We start from the raw sequence: 23620 nt of genomic DNA on the forward strand, positions 1-23620 counted from the left end.
GCACTAACCATGTTATTTTCTGTGTTGTCATCTTTATTGTTAGCTTTTTTATACATGTCATTTCAAAATAAAAAAAATTAAATAGGGCATAATCATCCTAGCCTCTACAGTGACCCAATCAACTGAAACCTATGGTGCTGAAGGGCTTGAGGATCAGATGACCAGGAACCAAGTCACATGATCAAACCTTCAAAAGAGGACTGGTGAAAGTGTTGTCCATACCAACCAATCAGATTCTAGATACCATTTTCTAGAATGTACTACATAAATGACAGCTAGAAGCTGATTGGCTGGTATGAGCAACACTTTCCCTTGCCCTCTATAAGAAGTTTGATAAATCCTCTCTTTCACACAGCAGTGGGGAAATGCTCAAGCACATCCTTAACCCTTTCACTGCTAGGGCTTTCTCTCACACATGTGCTGAACCTAGTTGGGCAATTTTCTTCCCATTCACATTCCAACATCGTTTTCTTTACAACTCCAGACGCCAAAAAACAAAATATACCAATAATGACCACAAGACAGTTGCTTTAATCTATTTACATTACAACAAAGGGAACTGTAAACAATATAATTAACATTTATTTATATAGCACCATCATATTCTATTACACTTTACAATTTGGAAAAACCAGTAATAAAACAAGACTAGCTATTAAAAGATAGACAGAAGTAAGGTGACCCTGCAAGCAAACTTAAGGTGCACACATGGTGAGATTTTGGCTATGGGGGTAATTCTGAGTTGATCGCAGCAGGAATTTTGTTAGCAGTTGGGCAAAACCATGGAGGTCATTCCGAGTTGTTCGCTCGCAAGGCGATTTTAGCAGTATTGCACACGCTAATCCGCCGCCTACTGGGAGTGAATCTTAGCTTCTTAAAATTGCGAACGATGTATTCGCAATATTGCGATTACACACTTCTTAGCAGTTTCAGAGTAGCTTCAGACTTACTCGGCATCTGCGATCAGTTCAGTGCTTGTCGTTCCTGGTTTGACGTCACAAACACTCCCAGCGTTCGCCCAGACACTCCTCCGTTTCTCCAGCCACTCCCGCGTTTTTTCCGGAAACGGTAGCGTTTTTTTCCCACACGCCCATAAAACGGCCTGTTTCCGCCCAGTAACACCCATTTCCTGTCAATCACATTACGATCGCCGGAGCGAAGAAAAAGCCGTGAGTAAAAATACTATCTTCATTGCAAAATTACTTGGCGCAGTCGCAGTGCGGACATTACGCATGCGCACTAAGCGGAAAATAACTGCGATGCGATGAAATTTACCGAGCGAACGACTCGGAATGAGGGCCCATGTGCACTGCAGGGGAGGCAGATATAACATGTGCAGAGAGAGTTAGATTTGGGTGGGGTGTGTTCAATCTGTAATCTAAATTGCAGTGTAAAGATAAAGCAGCCAGTATTTACCCTGCACAGAAACAATCTAACTCTCTCTGCACATGTTACATCTGCCACACCTGCAGTGCACATGGTTTTGCCCAACTGCTAAAAAAGTTCCTGCTGCGATCCACTCAGAATTACCCCCTACGTTCGATTTTGACAATGCAATATTGGCTTTGTGTGATACTGGCTATGGCCGACTATACTATATAAAAATTAACTTGCCTGTACAGTCTATCTAACCTTGCGATCCCGAGGGACCGCACATCGGTATCGCAAGCTGTGTACACACGGAGCGATATGCACTAACTTTCCTTGCGATTTTGACTATATAGTCAAAATCGCAAGGTTATAGCACACCGTGTGTATGCACCTTTACACTGTATAGGAATTTGTGTCTCTCTGCATGAAATAGATATGGCTTACGTGGGTATGCCAAGGCATACAATTTAAGAAGCTAGGCATCCTATTGCATGACATCAGGGACTACCTGCCTCAGTAGCCCAAAACTGTAATGCACAGAAGTTTCCAGAAGGTGACGCAATAGTAGTACAGGTAAATACTGTTTTTCAGCTCCTTGTCATCCATAATGATCTTAGGGGTCTATTTACTAAGCCGTGGAGAGAGGTAAAGTGGACGGAGATAAAGTACCAGCCAATCAGCTCCAAACTGCCATGTTACAGACTGTATTTGAAAAATGACAGTTAGGAGCTGGTTGGCTGGTAATTGGGGGTCTCTTCACGAAGCAGTGAAAAGAGTGGAGAAGTGAGACAGTGGAGAAGTTGCCCATGGCAACCAATCAGCTGCTCTGTATAATTTTATAGCATGCAAATGATAAATGTTACTTCAGTGCTGATTGGTTGCCATGGGCAACTTCTCCACTGGCTCACTTCTCCATTTCACTGCTTTATGAACAGACCCCTTTATCGTCGTCCACTTTATCTCTCTCCAAGGCTTAGTAAATAGATCCCTTAGTTTTGTAGTTAGAACAGACAGAAGAACCTGTAGCCAATCAGATCATCCAAATGTTCACAGTAGTACGGGGTATTTCAGAAGAGGCAGTGACCTGTCCACTTGTGAGAACAGGATTACACATGACGGGCAGTATAGTCATGTAAGGAAGGAGGCCAAGGGGAACAAGACAGCCGCAGACTAACAGGCAGTGCAAATACTGTAGCGGGGGACTCCCAGCAGCTCAGAGTAATGACATCTGGAAACGTGTGGTGTCATACACCTCTCTATGTAGTCCATACTGCACACACACGTAATATCGAGGGTCTTCCGTGTGCTGTCCACTGAAACTATTTATATAAAGTCTGGGAAGTGACACCAGTGACAGTAAATTAGGGATCACCAATATCATATTGCATATGGTAATAATATATGTTTATATACAGTACATTGTAGTAGAAAATTCAATGACAAGATCACGCTGAACATGCAGTTGGCTATGACACCTTGCACCTTACCTAGTGGTGCGATCTTAAGGGCCCTACACACTATGCAATCCGCCAGCCGAGCTGCCCGACGGTGGATACGGGCGACCCGGCGGTGGGGGGGAGTGAAGTTTCTTCACTCCCACCGTCACCTGGCTCCATAGCAGTGCAGGCTAATATGGACGAGATCGTCCATATTGGCCTGCATGCACAAGCGACGGGGCACTAGCGATGAACGAGCGCGGGACCGCGCATCGTTCATCGCTGGTGCCGCCACACTGAAAGATATGAACGGTATCTCATTCATTAATGAATGGGATCGTTCATATCTTTCAGTAATATCGCCCAGTGTGTAGGGCCTATTACCCTTAAATCTGCAATCCCATAAAATAAATAATTGTGGATTTTTTAAAACGTGAATCACTCCATTTTACAATAGTCACATTCTTTTACCCAAACAGTTTTTTTTCTTCTTCTTCAAGCTGCTGTTAAGGATTTACAGATTGGCAAGCATCATACGACTACCATGGCAACCACAGTCACATGACAAGTGATGTAGTGAGGAGAGAAGATTTAGCCATTCCCTCTTCTCAGCATGCTGATTCACAACACCCTGTCCGTGTCATCTGTGTGGAGGCAAGGTGTCTGACTCACATCAGGTGTCTCTCCCCTTGGGTACAAGCTGCAGTGCAATGTGAAATGTAAATGCACTCCAGCAGGGAGACTCTGGCCACATCAGTCTCCCGCACAGAGACTTTGTGAAAAGTAAACATGCATTTATTGAAGAACATAGAAAAATCTGATTTACATTAAACAGTTACAAAACTTGTCACTCAAAATAAAAATAAAGAGCATGTGGGTCTGCAGCTGTAAGTGCCATATTTAGATATTCTTATAGAACGTACACCTTTAGTGTAAAAGTTTTTTTATTCCTTCTCTAACGTCACTGACGAGACCGACCACGTTGCTCGGTAGAGCCGTTTCCACCACAGCTCGTGGCAGCAAGCCTCCCAAGTCCGGCTGGATGAACACCACAAGTTTGGAATGTGCAGGATTCCTGAACAGAGTAAAGAAGTCATTTACTGGTGTGTTATATAATACTGGTAACTGTCACAAAGTTACATCACCCACTAACGGGAATCCCACATGTTCCCATCTTTCTCCACATTTACTTTTCCCTAATACCCCTTTTCCACCTACGAAGCACGGGTCGCAACCGGGAGCCTGACACGGGTGCTACCCGGCTGCGGCCCGTGCTCAGCCCCCTTTCCCACTGCGCTCACCAACCCGGCATATTGCCGGGTTGGTGACGCTGCTAGTGACGCGGTAGGGGTGGCGCTGGGAGATCACAAGATCTCCCAGTGCCGCCCTTCCATACAGTATAAACGGGAGCCATGTCGCATCAACACGGCTTCCGTTTACACTACAACCCTACCCGCATCATTCCCGTGTCCTACCAGGTAGTTACCCGGGTAGGATTCCCGGGTCACTTGATCCGGGTTTTTGCGGGGGGACCCTTTTCCACTAGCAAAAAACACGGGTAAATGCGCACCCCCGTGCATTTACCCGTGTTTTTGAGCTAGTGGAAAAGGGGTATAAGTCACTCATAGGTGGGTTATTCAGGTTTCTTAGCCAACCAACAGGCATACTACTGGGTAAAAAAAACGTGCACTGCAGGTGGGGCAGATGTAACATGTGCAGAGAGAGTTAGATTTGGGTTGGTTATATTGTTTCTGTGCAGGGTAAATACTGGCTGCTTTTTTTTATACTACAATTTAGATTTCAGTTTGAACACATCCCACCCAAATCTAATTCTCTCTGCACGTGTTTCATCTGCCCCACCTGCAGTGCACATGGTTTTGCCCCCTAATCTGAGCGTCTACAAGAATCTGATTGGCTATTTTGCTCAGAGCACACAGGTATCTGTCAATTATTCTAGAGGAGAGCTTGAAGCACCTACCAAATCTTTGCAAGATTTCTAGGCACTAAGGTCCCTGCATCTGGCAGGTTGGGTAATATACATTCTTTCCGGGAGTTTGTGGACAACTGCTCACGAGTTAGATGAATCTGATGGAGCATGGATGAAAAATCTCCGTCCACTTTATCTCTCTACAAGGCTTAGTACATAGGGCCCCTTAGTGCTGTACCTATGACCAAAGGAGTAATGGTAGACTAACACCTGAGGGAACATTGGAAAACCACAGTCCGACTGTCAATGGTTTGGCATTTATCGGCACGTGTCGGTCCGTTCTAAAAGAAAACGTCCTTGTTCCACCTCTATTTCTGCTGGACACAGCACTATGCCTGGAAACTTGCACACTGCCCATTTTAAAATCTACATGCCCGAATGTAGAACCTGTGCCATCTGAGCTGCACTGAAATGGGGTGACAGCGGATCTGTGTGGTGACCACAGAGATTCCATTCAAGGAAGTAACAGGTTCTGAGATGAAGGAACGGTCACTACTTCAATGAGACTGCAGAGCCTCTGACTGTCCCTTTTGCTCACAGTGCTTCACTCCACTCAAAACCCAGCACCCCTCCACCAACATTGTCACACGGTATTTGTTTTTGGATGTTAAACCATTGACGGAGGCCTGGTAAAAATGTCTGCATGGAGCAAATCTAAGGACTCCTGGGAAGGGAAGAAACACGTCATGAATATCTAAGATTAGGTGGTAATGCAACTTTAGGATAAACTATGTGTTTTGCCTTGGTCTCCTTCCCTTCCTGCCTCCAATGATCCAATCTGCAAGCACTGTCTGCTACAAACATGGCATCTGCAAGCAGTCAGGCCTGTCTGCCACAAACATGATATCTGCAAGCAGTCAGGCCTGTCTGCCACAAACATGATATCTGCAAGCAGTCAGGCCTGTCTGCCACAAACATGATATCTGCAAGCAGTCAGGCCTGTTTACTACATGCATGATATCTGCAAGCAGTTAGACCTGTCTGCTACACACATGATGTCTGCAGTTAGACCTGTCTGCTACACACGATAGTTGCAAGCAGTCAGGCCTGTCTGCTGCATACATGATATCTGCAAGTAGTTAGACCTGTCTACTACAAACATGATATCTGCAAGCAGTTAGACCTGTCTGCTACATACATGATATCTGCAAGCAGTCAGGCCTGTCTGCTACAAACATATCTGCAAGCAGTTAGACCTGTCTGCTACATACATGATATCTGCAAGCAGTTAGACCTGTCTGCTACATACATGATATCTGCAAGCAGTTAGACCTGTTTACTAGATACATGATGTGGCTTTAGAGCTACTTACAGTATGTGGATAATGAGCCTGACTCCATGATGAGAAATTGTTAGGCATAATGAAATGTATTATATACTTACTCAGGTAGCGGAGAACAAACATATCCACATGGATTATTGAAGCCACGTACATGGGAACTAGTTACTGGGCATTTGTCATGTTCCAAGCTGACAGCTGTATACAATAAGAATATACAATTATGTTACAAAATATAAAATACATGTCTTGTAAGTTTCTGTTTGACGACACTGCTCAACAGACATTTTGGGGTAAATTTACTAAGACGGGAGTTCTATTCAAGATGGGATGTTGCCCCTAGAAGGTGCTAGATAAATGAGAAGTAGAATCTGATTGGTTGCCATGGGCAACATCCCATCTTAAATAGAACTCCCATCTTAGTAAATTTACCCCTTTGTATCTAACATGATATATATAAATTCCCATGGAATTTTGTGCAAAGAATCCAAATATAACATCAAGAATTTGATATCACGTATGGTTTTGAGATATTTTGAAAAACTGAATTTCTGTGTTTATGGGACAGCAGAGACCCCCCAAAAAATCACTGTATCACAGAGACGTGGCCAGCGAGAGAGAATCTACATTGCGGGAGAGAAAAACGTCAAGTACACGCCATTGGTTGAGCCGCATAAAATCATTTTACCTCTGCTTCACATTAAGGGGGGAATTCACCTAATCCCCCATGGGTTATTCAATTGTCCCCAATAGCGCGGCACTATTGGGGATTTTTTTTCACCTGCATGCAAAACAAAATTGCCGTTATTTCGCAGACGTGAAAACAGCAATATTTGTGTGCAGCAAAACAAGGGGGTAATTAACTAAATCCCCCCCCCCCCAAAAAAAAAATTACGTTAAAAAAGTAAATTATTGCGGTACAGTCCCGCTTTCACTGCACAAAAATTATCGGGTATAATTGAATTCCACTCTAATTTGGGCTTAATAAGGAATTTAGTGAAAGCTCTGGATAAAGGAGGCCAGGCTTTCAGTTATATGAAGGAGAAGTTTCCAAAGTTAAGTGAAGGTGAAGCAAAGCTAAAAAAAAAAAGTCAGATTTGTTGGCCCCCAAATAAGGAAACTGTTCACGGGTAAAATATTTAATGCCAAACTGATGGAAGTAGAGTTTGCTGCTTGGTCCTCCTTCAAAGCAGAAAAGAGCCCAACTACCTGTCCTTCGTGAATTAACTACTGCACACATACAAAAATACGGGTTGTAGAAATCACTTTTGACATTCCCATCTAGACCTTCCCGACAACCTGGGTAGTGTAAGTGATGAACGAGGGGAACATTTTCACCAAGACATTCTGCTAATAGAACATCACTACAAAGGACACTAGGACCCTACGATGATGGGGGACCACTGCTGGTTCCTTTATAGAGAGACCAATGAGACAATGTACAAACGGAAAGCGTCAACATCCTATTTCTCTAATGCAAAGTGACTTTACATTTTATCTTTCATTAACAATTTCATTACGGCTAATTTGGATAAGAGTTTCTGAAGTTTCGTTTTTGCCGTTTTAAAGCGTTTCTAAAGAGAATAATTAAAATTTTCACTTATCTTACTTTTTTTAGATATAGCTATTAGTGCTTTTGTTATTTGTGTATCTGTAATAAATGAGACGTGATGGAGAATAATGGACTTTTCCACGGAATTCAGCACCCCTAAATTAGGCAAATACACATATTCACATACCAGGTGCAGTGAATTTAAAACATGTAGAGTAGTGTGATTATTTCTACCACTAGATGGCGATAGCAGCCTGTATAATGACTACAGGGTGATTCAAAAGTTGCAGGACACCCTTTTGTTTCACAAACTGTGCAGGAAATGGGAAAACTGAATACTCTAGTAAGGTATGGGTGAGGTGTGCTATCTTTTAGGGTATGTACCGAGCATGGGTGCCATCTTGAAATCAGCCATCTTGAATCTAAGTCAGTTTTTTCAACTGGAAAGGGGGTAGTGTAACACGTCAAACATCAGAATTTGCGGAAAAGTTTATTGCTGTAAACAGATTTGAAATATCAGTTATGGTTCAAAAGTTACAACTTTTTGTTGTTGCTGGTAACTGAAGATGGCTTTGATAAAACAAGAGAGAATTGAGGTAATTCTGCTGACAAACGTCATATGCTGCATTGTGGGCTCTTCAAGAAGGATGCCAAAATCATTGTTGAGGTTGTCTCGTCAGTAGCACTTTTTGGACGACCACTCAGTGACTTGTCAGCCACAGTCCCAGTTTCTCGGAATTTGGAAATTAGGCACCAGACAGTGTTACGTGAAATTGGAGGTCTTTCTGGGTGCCGGTTGTTAAAATCTGCAGCTATGACATGGAAACTCTGTTCTCCATACATCCAAATGACCTCAGTTCTCTCCTATTTTGTCAAAGTCCTCTTCAGTTACCTGCAACAAAAAAAGTGTTGTAACTTTTGAACCATAACTGATATTTCAAACCTGTTTGCAGCAATAAACTTTTTAGCAAATTCTGACGTCGTTTGACATGTTACACGACCCCCTTTCCATTTGAAAAAACTGAATTAGATTCAAGATGGCCAATTTCAAGATAGCGCCCATGTTCGGTACATACCCTAAAAGATAGTCCACCTCACCCGTACCTTACTGGAGTATTCAGTTTTCCCATTTCATGCACAGTTTTTGAAACAAAAGGGTGTACTGCGACTTTTGAATCACCCTGTACACTGAAAAATAGCTGTGGCCTATGAAACCACATGATATAGGAGCCTATTCATCATCCTTTATGGATCCGTTACCCATGTGGAAATGCTATTACACCCGATGGGGCAGACTAGTACTATTTAGCAAACTCCCCCCCAAAAATGAAAGCTTTCAAAGTTTGCCTGCGGGAACCAATGCCTTCTTCAAATGTTGTTGATTCCCAGAGCTCTGCTACTTCCTATGGGAAGGAGATCTGGGGTTCTGGTGCCTCCATACTGTGCGTCTTGTGGAAATTTGTATGTTTAATCATTGGGGGCCATCAGCTGAAGAGCAGCTCTCCTTCCAGACCCACCAAGATGGTCAGCTGAAGAGAAACACTACTTCTAGAGGCCCAGGGGAACACAACTCATCTTCTTTAAGCCACCCTCAGATGGATCTGAAGAGCAGTTCTTCTTCCAAACATACCCCAAGGTTTAACTGAAGAACAGCTGGCCTTCTGGAAAATGCCAAGATTCAGCTGGAGAGGATTCTTTTCATTAATAAACACGTTACCATCACTCCTCTATAGTACAGTAAATCTCTCTTCCCACAAGACTCTGATGTCCAACTTCCCTTCTCTTCATATGGACTGGGACCTCTGTACTTCTTGAATCAATGTTTTTACTGTAATTTTTCATATTATCATTTGTTTATGCTAAATAAATACTGGGTAATTACTGGAGACAAATAATACGTACAACCCTGACAGCGACAAAAAGTGTTTTTACTGACTAATTGTCCTCTCAATCATCAGTGAAAATCTGACTTAATTTGTTTTACGTAAATTCACCTGCAACCCAAATGTGCATAGAACAAATAGCTCAACTATCACTTGCTTACATCAAGTATCTTCTAACAAGAACCTAAAACTTCTACATATAAAGGGGTCTATTAATGAAGCAGTGAGCAGAGAAGTGAGCCAGTGGAGAAGTTGCCCATAGCAACTAAACAGATTTGAGGTAACATTTCTAAAGTGCATTCTAGAAAATTATATGTAGCAGGTGATTGGATGCCATGGGCAACTTCTCCACTGTCTCACTTCTCCACTCTTTTCACTGCTTCATGAATAGACCCCAAAATATCTATAAACTTATGCTATAACGGCTTATCTTTAGAATGTAGGCTCTCACGAGCAGGGCCCTAAATCCTCATGTACTTATCCTTCTCTTACTTAAACCATCTTCGACGGAACCAAATCCCGTGGTTTTCTGCCACCCTGATACTTATATCAGTGTTGTCTGCTGCTGTAGCTATGTTTATTTACCCTGTACTTGTCCTATATTGTCTTCAATTGTAAGTCACTGTTCCTGTTTTGATTATTCGTTTTTGTACTCTTTAATTGGGTGCTGCGGAACCCTTGTGGTGCCATATAAATAAAGGATAATAATAATGATATATATTTATGCTTTTAGTGGATCATCGTCTTATACATATATGTTACTAGCGGACCCGCCTTGTAACACAAGAAATGGCGTTTTTAAATATGACTTCTGGTGGTGCACCACTGCAGATTGAGGACATGGAAAAACCACACTCAACAACCCCATTTTGTTTGGTTCCTGACCCCGGAATTATCGCTGAAATGCAACGCTGCTTGCACACAGTCAAGAAGCATGTCACTCTCCAGCTGTCTACAGAAGCGGGCAGGACATGTTGTGAGTTGTTGTTCCATTGTAGGTGAAAAACCACAACTATCTAAGGTGGTCATTCCGAGTTGATCGCTAGCTGCATTCGTTCGCTGTGCAGCGATGAGGCTAAAAAACGGCACTTCTGCGCATGCGGCGCAATGCGCGCGCGACGTACTATTACAACTAACGGTGTAGTTTCACACAGGGTCTAGCGAAGCTTTTCAGTCCCAGAGTGATTGACAGGAAGTGGGCGTTTCTGGGTGTCAACTGACCGTTTTCAGGGAATGTTCAAAAAAACGCAGGCATGCCAGGAAAAAAGCAGGCGTGGCTGGGCGAACCCAGGGCGTGTTTGTGACGTCAAAACAGGAATTGAACAGTCTGAAGTCATCGCAAGCGCTGAGTAGGTTTTGAGCTACTCTGAAACTACACAAAAAAACTTTGTAGCCGCTCTGCGATCCTTTCGTTCGCACTTCTGCTAAGCTAAAATACACTCCCAGTGGGCGGCGGCATAGCGTTTGCACGGCTGCTAAAAACTGCTAGCAAGCGATCAACTCGGAATGACCCCCTAAGTCTGATCTCAGGACACATAAGGCTACCTCTGGAATGTGTAAGGTGAGCAAAGTGAAAATGTGTGCACACTTACAATTAGTAGTGATAACTCCTCCGTCGTATCTCTTGACGTGCACCAGATCCACAAATTCTCTTGATGAGATAATGCCCATACCATAACTGTGTGTGATACAGTGACAAACTACAGTGTCCTGTAAAAGTACAATTATATTAGTTACACTCCATTCACAGTATTTTAAAAACGTCCCTATTTGTAAAGATGTCGGAAAAGTTGAAAGTGAGGAACCATAGTAACAAAGTCAGACACAATTAGTTATTGTAGGGTAGTAAAAAGAAAAGCATCTCATAGGCGCGGGTGTGCCGGAAGAATGACCGTTAAGTGTCTTTTTGGATATAAATAACACTTTTATAGCTCAATCCTTATTTACTTCTCTGATATTCGATAATGTTTCATAAATGCGGTTTCAGTTTCCAATAATATAAATGTGACGCGTTTCGCCAGCCGCAGCATGCTTCATCAGACAGGAAACTTCTAAATGTTGTTACAGGAGTATAAGTAAATGACCTGGAAAGGTCTTAGTAGAAAGTCGCATACAATCAGCGTTGTGCTGCTGTGTAGTGCCGCAAGGTTTGTGACTGCTCTATTAAAGTAATTGTCTTTATCCCTGTTCATCAACACAGAGGAAATTTGGAAATGAGCTCTAGATTTTCCCTAAAGGCTAACTTCAGATTTCCTGATTATAAAATGCCCTTGGGTCGCACATTTTTGCCAAATGGAAGTTCCTAGACCCAGCCTAAAAGGTTTCTAGTTGGCCCCCCTCGAACACAGTATACGTACAACATCCCAGATATTCAGGTGGCAGGTTCCAGAGTGAATTCTTAGCCATGCCGGCAGTTTGAATTCACCAGTCTGAAAGTATTGATGTAGTAAGAAATGGGTCAGAAGGTGACATCTGGTGGTGAAGTAACGCTGGTGCAGCTGCTATTTGAGTACTGTTATAATTATATGGTGATACTGGCTGTATGGGACAATCAGCTAGATAGTTTATATTAAGTTGGGCACTAAATCTACCTAATAGCATGTGTAATTGTAAATGTGTAGCACGGAGATTGGGGACTGTGCTGAGTAAAGTACATTTGTATATCTGTGTGTGACTGAGTCTCTGAATCTGCACACGAAGTGCTACAATGTAGCAGCCGCAGCTTCTTTCCAATACAAGTTCTATTGTGCTCCATATACACACACAATATACAAAGATCGCTTATGACACTAATCAGAAGAGTCTCCTGGTGCATCAGATACATTGCGTTGCGATTAGGATGCATTTTTGGCAACAAAAGACGCCCAACGCTAGCAAAGCTGCTCGTGACCTGGTGGCTCACTCGCGCAGAGCATCTCGCACTGCGTGGCGTATTGGGGCTGGATGTATGAGGACACATCTGTATACTGAGTAAATCATCTCCAAAATAAGAAAAACACTGACCTCATCAACCTCTTCTACAATGGAATAAGATTTGAGGGCTTTGTCCCACTTGGACCTGTATTCAGCAAGATACATAAATGGAATGACTTTTTCTGGGGCTTCTTCAATTATTCCCTCTCCGCGATATCTAGATTTAAAACGGGGGAAAAAAAGTACTTTTATTCGTGTACAGAGAGAAAAATTAATTTGTCACTTATTGAGGGATAAGCATAACACACAGGTTAAAGAATCATGCGCTCGTCATTTATTCATACAGGTGCCGTAGACTGCGCAGCGTCGGTCAGCATACAGACATGTGAATTTAACATAAACACACAAGCACGCAAGTGACGCCCCATCAGTATAATAACCAATATAATAAAGCATAATAGCAGACCAAGTATTTGTCAATATTGTACAACTGCATCTAGCGCAAAAAATAACCAGAAATTCCACGTGTATTAGTAAACAATCAACATAGGGCTCACATAAAGAATTCAGTGCAGGACACCGCAGGAGCAAAGAAATAGGAGGTATAGGGTAAGGAGAGGTCTGCCTTTGACAGCTAACACTCTAGAGCAGTGGTTCTCAAACTCGGTCCTCAGGACCCCACACGGTTCACGTTTTCCATGTCACCCAGCAGCTGCACTGTGTATCACCAACTGTCACATTTAAAAAATCTACAGGTGACCTGCAAAACATGAACCGTGTGGGGTCCTGAGGACAGAGTTTGAGAACCTGTGCTCTAGAGGGAGGGGATAATGACAGACCCTAGCAGCAAGTATAATACAAGGATATGGTGGGTGGAGGAAGTGGAATTAATGGAATTGAGGGTCTGGGAGATGGAAGGGAGTGTTTGAGTAATTATAGGTTGGTGTAGATTCTGATGGGGCGAGGCAAGGAGTTTCAGAGGTAGATGGAGTAGAGTCAGTGAGAGTAGACAAGGTAGGGATGAGTGATTTGAACTATAATTGGATTCCACCAAGGTTATCAATGGGAACCAGCATGGTTTTGTGAGGGATAGGTCATGCCAAACTAACTTAATTAGCTTCTATGAGAAAGTAATCAGGGTAAAACAGTGGACATGGTCTATTTAGATTTTGCTAAAGCCTTCGACGCAGTGCCTCACATGAGGCTGATTTTCAAATGAAGAGAGCTTGGTTATAATAAGTGTCGGAAGCTGCCATCTTGTTAGAAAGACGGCAGCTTCCGTTAGGTTTAGGTCGGAAGGGGTTCCGACCTATTCAATACTGGCTGTTTTTTTCCGACAAGTTGGGAATTCCCGACTTGTCAGAAAACACATGGATTGTCGGATTAGCCGCGGATCCACGTGTTCCGCGGCCAAATCCGACAGGATTGACATTGTCGGAACCGGGGAGATGACACCGGTGAGGCGGCCGGAGGAGCAGCGGGACAGGCGGCCGGAGGAGCAGCAGGAGAGGCGGCCGGAGGAGCAGCGTGAGGCGGCCGGAAGAGCAGAGGCAGAGGCGGCCGGAGGAGCCGGGGATCGGGGACGGGCGAGTATTGCCAGTGGCAGCAGCAGCAGCACGGCCCGGCACTCAGTAGCGCACTGACAGTTGTCGGGAGCGGCCAAATCCGACAGTCGGATTTGGCCGCCCCATTGAATACTCACGTGTCTGGTCCTTTCCGACAGGTGTTGAATATACCTCTTAGCAGCAGTATCCAATGTGAAAGTGCAGCAACAAAGGCAAATAAGGTGTTAGCATGTATAAAAAGGGGAACTGAGACAAGGGACTTGGGTGTAATCCTGCCACTATATAAATCATTGGTGCGGCCGCACCTGGAATATTGTGTACAGTTCTGGACACCGCACTATAGAAAAAGATATCTCGGAACTTGAAAGGGTTCAGAGGCGAGCCACCAAACTAATTAAGGGTCTAGAGACACTGGACTATGAGGAAAGGCTTACTAGGCTAGATATGTTTACACTTGAAAAGAGGCGGTTAAGAGGAGACATTATTAATATTTACAAATATATAAAGGGACAATACAAGGATCTATCAGGTGATTGGTTTATTAAAAAATCTCTACTCGGGACACCCTCTCAGTCTAGAGGAAAGGAAATTTAATACCATACGAAGGAAAGGGTTCTTCACAGTAAGGGCAGTAAGGGTTTGGAATTCTCTGCCAGAGAAGGTAGTAATGGCGGACTCAGTCAATCTGTTTAAAAATGGATTAGATAAATTCCTAACTGCAAGAAATATCCAAGGATACAGCATTTAAAAAGAGTGTATTTTAGAGAAAGCACAAATTATAGCTGTTAGTTAGACTTAAAAACATAACTTCATCTGGGTCATTATAGATAAACTACAGTTACATACAGATTAGTGTAAGAATTATAATACAGGTTGAACTCGATGGACATTTTGTCTTTTTTTCAACCTCATCAACTATGTTACTATGTTACTATGCAGGAGGAGGAGAAGGGACAGTAAAACAGGGCACGTCAGTGCAAGTAACTGCAGGGAGTGAAAGGGAACTCAGTGTGAAAGGAGAGAGTCGTAGGAAGGGGAGGAAGCACGGCAACGCTGAGTGAGTAGTGAGGGGATGATAAGCAAAGGGTGGACTAATAAGCAATTGCAGGTTAGAGGTAAATCTCTGTAAGGTGGAGGCAGGGTGCTGGAGAGTGTGCTAGGCAGCGGGCAGGTGTGTGATGGTGTGATAGCGAGATGCAGGAGATTGTGATGGGGTGACAGAAAGAGACTGCGGAAGAGCAGATCTCGGTGCATCGCTTGAGACCTTGAACTAGCAGAATGTGCTAAAGTCCAACCAAACTTTCTTTAGATGAGGAGAGGGAGATAACAGTCCCTGAGGTGAGGAACGTGCAATCAATTCCGCAAGTGAAAATAACTTACTTCATCTAAAGTAAGTTCTATGGGTCCCTCACATAGACAACTGTCCCTCACAAATGCCATTACAACCTATGCAGGTGCCGCTATTTTAAAGGCACACGAGGGCCGGAGAGGTGACATTCTGTATAAATGACAAAGGAGAGTGTGTATGGGAGACAACTCTTGATTGTGAAAGGACAGGTAGGGTTGGTATCAGAACGAAATACAGACGGTCAGAATCCTGACAGCGGAATCCTGACTCTTAGGGGGAGATTCAGTTGTTTGAAAAGTCAGTTGGGAGTCTGTTTTTTCCTATCTAATAGACAGGAAGAAACAGACACCCAACCGACTTTTTAAATATCTGAATTCCCCCCTTAGAATGCCAACATAACCCAGTGAGTATTTTTCATTAAATTTTAATGTAAATAATTAATGTTCATTACTTACATATTTCCTGAATGTTCATTGGATGGTTTCCATGAAACTGTAATATTTTTCTAAAAGGAACACATGAATTACATTACACATTGCCTAAGAAAGGAGGGAGGTTTAACACCAGTCAGCCTAGCATAAATTGTGCCGGCTTGCGTATTTCTACCCTTTACAGCCTCCTGCGCCTGGGAAGTAAGGGGCGGCCTAACGTAGACCCAGTACAGTAAAAGCAAATGCAGCTCATGCAGGCACATACACAGCACACGCGTGTTAGCTGGCACATCTATTGCACACGCTGCAGGGCAAATGCGAATAAGCACAGATAATGACTCAACGTAAAGCAGGCGCATCGGCGGCCATTGCGGAGCTGGACGCATCTCCATATGTTTGCGGTTCTGCAAGTGGGTGGAAATACCCTATTTTATAGCACAATTTGCCCTATTTACGTAATTTTCTTGCCAACATTTGTGCATCAGTCCCACAAGAACGCTGTATTTATTTACTCACTGTATTTTTTACTACTTTCCAGCCAGATGCATCCTGACTGTACGAGAAAATCTTCTGCGAGACATCGTCTGCTAACTTCTTATAGTCCATCTTTAATTGTAAAAGTAAGGTTGTGTTAGCTGGATGTGTGGCACTTTTATTACTGTCGCGGCAATGTCGCACACAGACCGAGAGAGATAAAGTATCAACCGATACGCTTCTAATTGCCATTTTTCAACACAGCCTGTAACACGGCAGTTAGGAGCAGATTAGATGGTACTGTGTCTCTCTCCAAGGCTTGATACATCTCCCGCCACGATTTCTATGCATAAGTGTGATGTGTGTCTTTTAGTACAATAAAACAATTTAAGGCGAGGGGCCTGGTGTATACTATATGTATGTCATACGGGTCTGGGACTGAGGGTCGACAGCACAAAGGTCGACACACCTTAGGTCGACACCAATTGGTCGCCACACCTTAGGTCGACACGGACAAAAGGTCGACAGGAACAAGGTCGACATGGAAAAAGGTCGACATGAGTTTTTTTGGTGTCGTTTTCTTCGTAGAGTGACCGGCAACCCCAATTAGTGCACCGCGTTCGCTCGCCATGCTTCGGGCATGGTGCCTTCGCTCCGCTACCGCTTCGCTCGGCACACTTTACCGTTCCAATCGTAGTCCACGTGGATCGTTAAGTATGAAAAGGTTCCAAAAAAGAAAAAAATCGTGAAAAATGTATGTCGACCTTTTTCCATGTCGACCTTGTTCCTGTCGACCCTTTGGCCATGTCGACCTAAGGTGTGTCGACCAATTGGCGTCGACCTAAGGTGTGTCGACCTTTGTGCTGTCGACCTGGAGTCCGGATACCATGTCATATAATGCACAGCAGCACTTCTCATGTTTGTTATACTGTGTAATGAGAATTGTACAGTTGGCAATATTCTAATATACTTTACCTGCTGGATGAAAGCATCAGTATACGATATATCTGCTCTGTGTAATACAGTTTACTTGGCCATACAGTTTCAATTGCATTATGATTGCATTTTATTAAATAATAACATTATGGTCTTGTAACATGATGAAAATTGCACACAGGACTGGAGTAGCATTCAGCATACAGAATAATAACGGGTACTGCGATTTCATAAAGAGAAAATTATTGTATATATTATAATTAACCTATTATGTAATAAACACATATTCTGCATACGTGCATTGAAACCTTGTATTATGACATAGCATGCAGTACAGTCATTGATTGGAAATATGAATGAATGCAATAGCATGTAATGAATACCTTGGCATGGGTCATCAGTCTAATAATCCTTCTGATTTGCCTAGGTCTTACCTTTGTGCCAGGAGGAGAAGGCTGCAGAAGAACAGTCCTGGTCTCCTATGCACTTTGATCTGGGACCTTGTCTGCCTGCTGTGACATAATCACACACTGTAGGAAACCTGCCAGGAAGTAGGTCATGTGACTTACAGGCCATGTGACTTTTGTATGAAGACAAGGCCAGCCATGTTCCTTAAGGGCACAAGAGTCATACTGTAGTTTTATGCATGTGATATGCTCTTTCATATTTATATTTTTGCTAATTGTTGGGAGCTGGTTGTGTGCGAAAAACGATTTAACAGTCCTTTGTAATACCTTGTTACAAGCACACTATATAAACAAAATACACAGGTCGCTAACAACTTGTACTAATTAGGCCACAGAAGCGCAGACACCGTTTTTTCCCCCCATATAGTTCTATGGGGGTGATTCAGACCTGATTGCTGGGCTGCTAGTTTTGCTGTCCTGTGTACAGATAGTCGCCGCCCAAGGGGGAGTGTACATTCGCCGTGCAAGTGTGCGATCGCATGTGTACGGTGTGCTGGAAAAAAAAACCTCAGTCAGCGGACAGCTGCAAATACGTTCGCACCTCACTCACCATTTAATGTTTTTACCAGTGACCAGGACCTACTCCTACAGTGCGATCAGGACAGGCTGATCGGGGCCGGAGCTGACGTCACACACACTCCCTGAAAACGCTTAGGAACGCCTGCGTTTTCCGACACTCCCTGAAAACGATCAGTTATCACCCACAAACGTCCTCTTCCTGTCAGTCAGCATGAGAGTGGCTCTGCGATTAAAATTTTTGCACCAGCCTGTCGCTTGTCGGCAATGTCTGTTATTGTTTGGCGACGTGCGGTGCATAAGCTATAGATAATCACCTGTTGTGCGAAAATGCACAGCAGCTATCAGGTCTGAATCGGGCCCTATACGCAAATCCATCCGCATGGGTTCTGATTGGACTGGGCAAATGGCTTGGATCCAACGTGCTCAGCTTGCAGCCCACCGCGTCCCAAACAAACATTTGTATAAGTGTAGTCTACCCAATATAACAAATATTCCAGGAACCGTCATTATCACATTTACCAACAAAGCAGGGAACACTCAGACGTCTGCCATAAAAACGTAGCATTCCTGTCATTCTACCCGTGCATTGTGCTGCTCATCCCTCTGTAGGGGGATGCCAGCTGCTAGCCTAGGGTAGAATGGGCAGCACTAAGCTAGTGCCAGCTCCATACTGACCATAATAGCTTATCACAGGTAGGACTGTAAGAGGTAGCAGGGCATAAAGGGATTGCTCTGTGTATATTCCTACTGGAGAGCAGTGACAGTGAGCTACAGGGTTAATTATTTACAGCGTTTCTCTCCGTCGGCTCTAGCAGCCAAAATCAACACAAATGAGCGATGAACTTGCAGGAACAATTAGCTTAAAAGGCAAAGCATCAATACAGGACTGAGCTAAGCTATGGATAATGAAGTCAGAGGGAACTGCAATTGATTTTATGGCAAAAAAATGCTGTATTGTGCGTTCTCTTATTAAACAGCAATATACAGTACAGCTCAGCAATATTCATCAAAATTCCTGCTACTGTCTCACTAAATAGCGATGCACGTATAAACACACACACATACATTATATATATAGGGGTATATGCAATAGCGGGCGAATCGCGTCATTTAATCCGCCCCTGTAAAATTCGCCCGCACTCGCCAGCCGCAGCCCTGTCGCCGGGACCCTGAATTCACCATATGCAATATAAAACTAATTCGACCCACCCCCAGGCGGATAACGGCCAATCGGCGAGTAGTGGGCGTCCAGAATTCGCCTTCCCGCCGAAAGCAGCCCTTTATTAGGGCTTGTTTGCTGCGTGCTCTGCAGCCATTTTGTGAACCTGCAGAGAGGTGTGAGGAGGTGCAGAGCTAGCAATTTGGTTGTTTGCTGTGGATATCGTTTGGACACCCCAGCAGGCTTTATTCCAGGACAGTCAGGAGGATTCCTGTTACCCCGGAGGAGAGCCATTTTAGGAGCTTTTACAACATTTGTAGGTAAGTACCACATGTGTGTCTGGTGTTGCATGTATGTGTTTGTGTAGTGGGGGTTGCCATGAGGTGTACATGGGGTGTTTGTGTATGTGTGCAGGTATGTGTATAGCCCCTTGCTTGTGTTGCTGCATTTTTTGGGGGAGACTTGTGTTTTGGGGTAGTTTTTCACGTTTTTTTTTTATTCTTTAAATGACTTTTTGGGTCTTCTATTAGCATTGGTATACCTCCTGAGTGTGCTGGGATGTTTTTTGGCCATTTTGGGGTGATTTGGAGCAAGCTTGGTCGACAGCCTGGTCGACATGTGCTGTGGACTGTTTGGCAAACATGTGTTTTCCCTCCTCATTTAGCATTGGTGTACCTCCTGAGTGTGCTGGGATGCTTTCTGGCCATTTTGGGGTGATTTGGAGCAAGTTTGGTCGACAGCCTGGTCGACATGTGCTGTGGACTGTTTGGCAAACATGTGTTTTCCCTCCTCATTTAGCATTGGTGTACCTCCTGAGTGTGCTGGGATGCTTTCTGGCCATTTTGGGGTGATTTGGAGCAAGTTTGGTCGACAGCCTGGTCGACATGTGCTGTGGACTGTTTGGCAAACATGTGTTTTCCCTCCTCATTTAGCATTGGTGTGCCTCCTGAGTGTGCTGGGATGCTTTCTGGCCATTTTGGAGTGATTTGGAGCAAGTTTGGTCGACAGTCTGGTCGACATGTGCTGTCGGCTGTTTGGCAAACATGTGTTTTCCCTCCTAATTTAGCTGTGGTGTACCTCCTGAGTGTGCTGGGATGCTTTCTGGCCATTTTGGAGTGATTTGGGGCAAGTTTGGTCGACATGTGCTGTCGGCTGTTTGGCAAACATGTGTTTTCCCTCCTCATTTAGCATTGGTGTACCTCCTGAGTGTGCTGGGATGCTTTCTGGCCATTTTGGGGTGATTTGGAGCAAGTTTGGTCGACAGCCTGGTCGACATGTGCTGTGGACTGTTTAGCAAACATGTGTTTTCCCTCCTCATTTAGCATTGGTGTACCTCCTGAGTGTGCTGGGATGCTTTCTGGCCATTTTGGGGTGATTTGGAGCAAGTTTGGTCGACAGCCTGGTCGACATGTGCTGTGGACTGTTTGGCAAACATGTGTTTTCCCTCCTCATTTAGCATTGGTGTACCTCCTGAGTATGCTGGGATGCTTTCTGGCCATTTTGGAGTGATTTGGAGCAAGTTTGGTCGACAGTCTGGTCGACATGTGCTGTCGGCTGTTTGGCAAACATGTGTTTTCCCTCCTAATTTAGCTGTGGTGTACCTCCTGAGTGTGCTGGGATGCTTTCTGGCCATTTTGGAGTGATTTGGAGCAAGTTTGGTCGACAGTCTGGTCGACATGTGCTGTCGGCTGTTTGGCAAACATGTGTTTTCCCTCCTCATTTAGCATTGGTGTACCTCCTGAGTGTGCTGGGATGCTTTCTGGCCATTTTGGGGTGATTTGGAGCAAGTTTGGTCGACAGCCTGGTCGACATGTGCTGTCGGCTGTTTGGCAAACATGTGTTTTCCCTCCTAATTTAGCTGTGGTGTACCTCCTGAGTGTGCTGGGATGCTTTCTGGCCATTTTGGAGTGATTTGGAGCAAGTTTGGTCGACAGTCTGGTCGACATGTGCTGTCGGCTGTTTGGCAAACATGTGTTTTCCCTCCTCATTTAGCATTGGTGTACCTCCTGAGTGTGCTGGGATGCTTTCTGGCCATTTTGGGGTGATTTGGAGCAAGTTTGGTCGACAGCCTGGTCGACATGTGCTGTCGGCTGTTTGGCAAACATGTGTTTTCCCTCCTAATTTAGCTGTGGTGTACCTCCTGAGTGTGCTGGGATGCTTTCTGGCCATTTTGGAGTGATTTGGAGCAAGTTTGGTCGACAGTCTGGTCGATATGTGCTGTCGGCTGTTTGGCAAACATGTGTTTTCCCTCCTCATTTAGCATTGGTGTACCTCCTGAGTGTGCTGGGATGCTTTCTGGCCATTTTGGAGTGATTTGGAGCAAGTTTGGTCGACAGTCTGGTCGCCATTTTGTGTGGGTCAGCCATTTTGTGTGGGTCAGCCATTTTGTGTGGGTCAGCCTTTTATACATGTATGTATGTATGTTTATTTTTATTTTATAACAGAGATGTCAAAGGACAAGCAGACCCGATCCGCCCCTTCCCCCACCCCCTCGGATCTATCCCTGCACAGCAACGAGGAGTGGGAGCCAACCCAGGAGGCGGATACGACCGACCAGGCATGTAGTGACCAGCCGCGGTCGTCAAGGGCCCATGAGAAGTCCAAGAAAAAGCCTAGTAGAAAGGTACTAACCACACCTGCAGACACAAATAGCATCAAACTTTACCCACTGTAGTTTGTGCAATGCCATGCACACCTACTGGAATATGTGCGCAATGCCAGGGATACTGACACTCACAGGTACATACCGATCTTATTAAAAATTTTTATTTATTTTTTTTAATCCCTAAAGGCAAGAAGCCAGCCAGAGGAGCAGTCGGAGGAGGAAGCCTCTGGTGAAGATGCAGGACCGAAAAAGCCGCGTGGACCCAGATACACTGAGGCGGAAAACTGTACCCTAGTGGATTGCGTCGACAGGTCCTACGACGTTTTGTATGGACCAAGGGCACAGACAACAGCAGCTAGGACAAAGCGAAGCATCTGGGAATCCATTGCGAGTCAAGTCACTGCAATATCTGGAAACCACCGGAGCACCAGAAATTGCTAGAAGCGGTACAGTGATTGCCGCAGACAGACCAAGAAGAAGATGGGGATTCAGCGCCGACATGAGACAGCTACGGGAGGTGGCCCGGCTCTCAACCTGAAGTGGCTATCCTGGGAGGATGTTATTAGAAGGCGCATGAACCCTGCCATGGTCGAAGGAGTTCGCGGAGGTGTGGACTCTAGCCGTCCTGCTGGCTTTCCTGAGGAGGAAGAACCGCCCAGAAGACGGAAGAAGGCGGGAGATAAGCCGTCCAAAAGGAGGTCTGATGGTAAGAATACATTCACATGAGCTGTACTTCCCTTTAAAATTTTTGTATGTGCTAATGTGCTTTTTTTTTTTTTTTTTTCAGACAGGCCTGCCCAGAGGACATCACCTGCGCACAGGACATCGCCAGCGCACGGACCGTCACCTGTGCAGCAGGCATCAGCAGCAGCGCGCGGACCATCAACTGCGCCGCAAGCATCGCGAGCACACAGATCGTCACCTGTGCGCCACAGTTAGTCATCGCGCAGTTTGTCACCTGTGCACCAGACGACGTCAGCGCACAGACTATCACCTGTGCGCCAGACACCGTCGGCGACCACACCACAAGATGGGCGCCAAACTACAGCTCCTGCGCGCAGGCCATCACCAGATCGTCTTCTCTCCAGGAGCTCTGGGACTGTGACTGAAGAACCTCAAGACACAACCCTTGTGGACCCATCACCCGATCTGTTTGAGTCTACAGGGTTAACAGACGAAACTTTTCTTGGGTTTGAGGACAGCCGTGCAGACGTATCCAGCCAGACCCTTGAAAAGTCTTCCGAAACGAGGACAAGTGGAGCTCCTGGAGCAGCGGCATCACAGGATGGAGAAGGTTTGTATTTATTTTGTGTGTGTGTGGAAGGGGGGGGGGGGGGGGGGGGGTCAGCAGTTGTGTAAAGTTTATTAACTTTCCCAAAAAAATTATTTTGCAAACAGTGGTGCCACGGACCAGCAGCGGACTAGCTTCGGGGATTGGTTCCTACTTCAGGCCGGATCTCCTCCTACAGGAGTCGTCAGAGGATGACGAGGTGGAAGTGCAGGACGCTGCAGTTGCTACATCCCTGTGTGAGTAAATTGAATTGTGAGCCTTTAAAAAAATGTATGATGAATGTGTATAATATTTTCTAATTTTCTTTTCAGCTGCCCAAATCCAAGTGGTGGCAGACATCCAGGAAGGACAGAATCCCTCAACTGTTCAGAGGGTTCACACCCTGGCATCGGAGATTGGGACCC

General features: G+C 44.7%; 1 protein-coding gene and 2 long non-coding RNA genes across 3 annotated transcripts; 2 read left to right on the top strand and 1 right to left on the bottom strand.

The window, feature by feature from the left end:
- Positions 1-511: 511 nt before the first annotated feature.
- STARD6 (StAR related lipid transfer domain containing 6) lies at positions 512-17733 on the bottom strand. Its single transcript, XM_063959985.1, has 7 exons — positions 17610-17733; positions 16282-16371; positions 15790-15839; positions 12512-12638; positions 11101-11218; positions 6178-6271; positions 512-3882 (listed from the first exon to the last, which is right to left on the bottom strand). The coding sequence occupies exons 2-7, from the start codon at positions 16369-16371 to the stop codon at positions 3735-3737; spliced, it is 627 nt and encodes a 208-aa protein (XP_063816055.1). The 5' UTR covers positions 17610-17733; the 3' UTR covers positions 512-3734.
- A 1680-nt stretch (positions 17734-19413) lies between these two features.
- LOC134913032 (uncharacterized) lies at positions 19414-22352 on the top strand. Its single transcript, XR_010177287.1, has 3 exons — positions 19414-19640; positions 21765-21943; positions 22112-22352. It is a non-coding gene; the product is annotated as an uncharacterized LOC134913032 (long non-coding RNA).
- Positions 22353-22379: 27 nt separating this feature from the next.
- LOC134911997 (uncharacterized) lies at positions 22380-23422 on the top strand. Its single transcript, XR_010176975.1, has 3 exons — positions 22380-22631; positions 22713-23219; positions 23324-23422. It is a non-coding gene; the product is annotated as an uncharacterized LOC134911997 (long non-coding RNA).
- Positions 23423-23620: the final 198 nt, after the last annotated feature.

Source organism: Pseudophryne corroboree, chromosome 1 (genome assembly GCF_028390025.1).
Source record: "Pseudophryne corroboree isolate aPseCor3 chromosome 1, aPseCor3.hap2, whole genome shotgun sequence".
Taxonomy (NCBI): Eukaryota; Metazoa; Chordata; class Amphibia; order Anura; family Myobatrachidae; genus Pseudophryne; species Pseudophryne corroboree.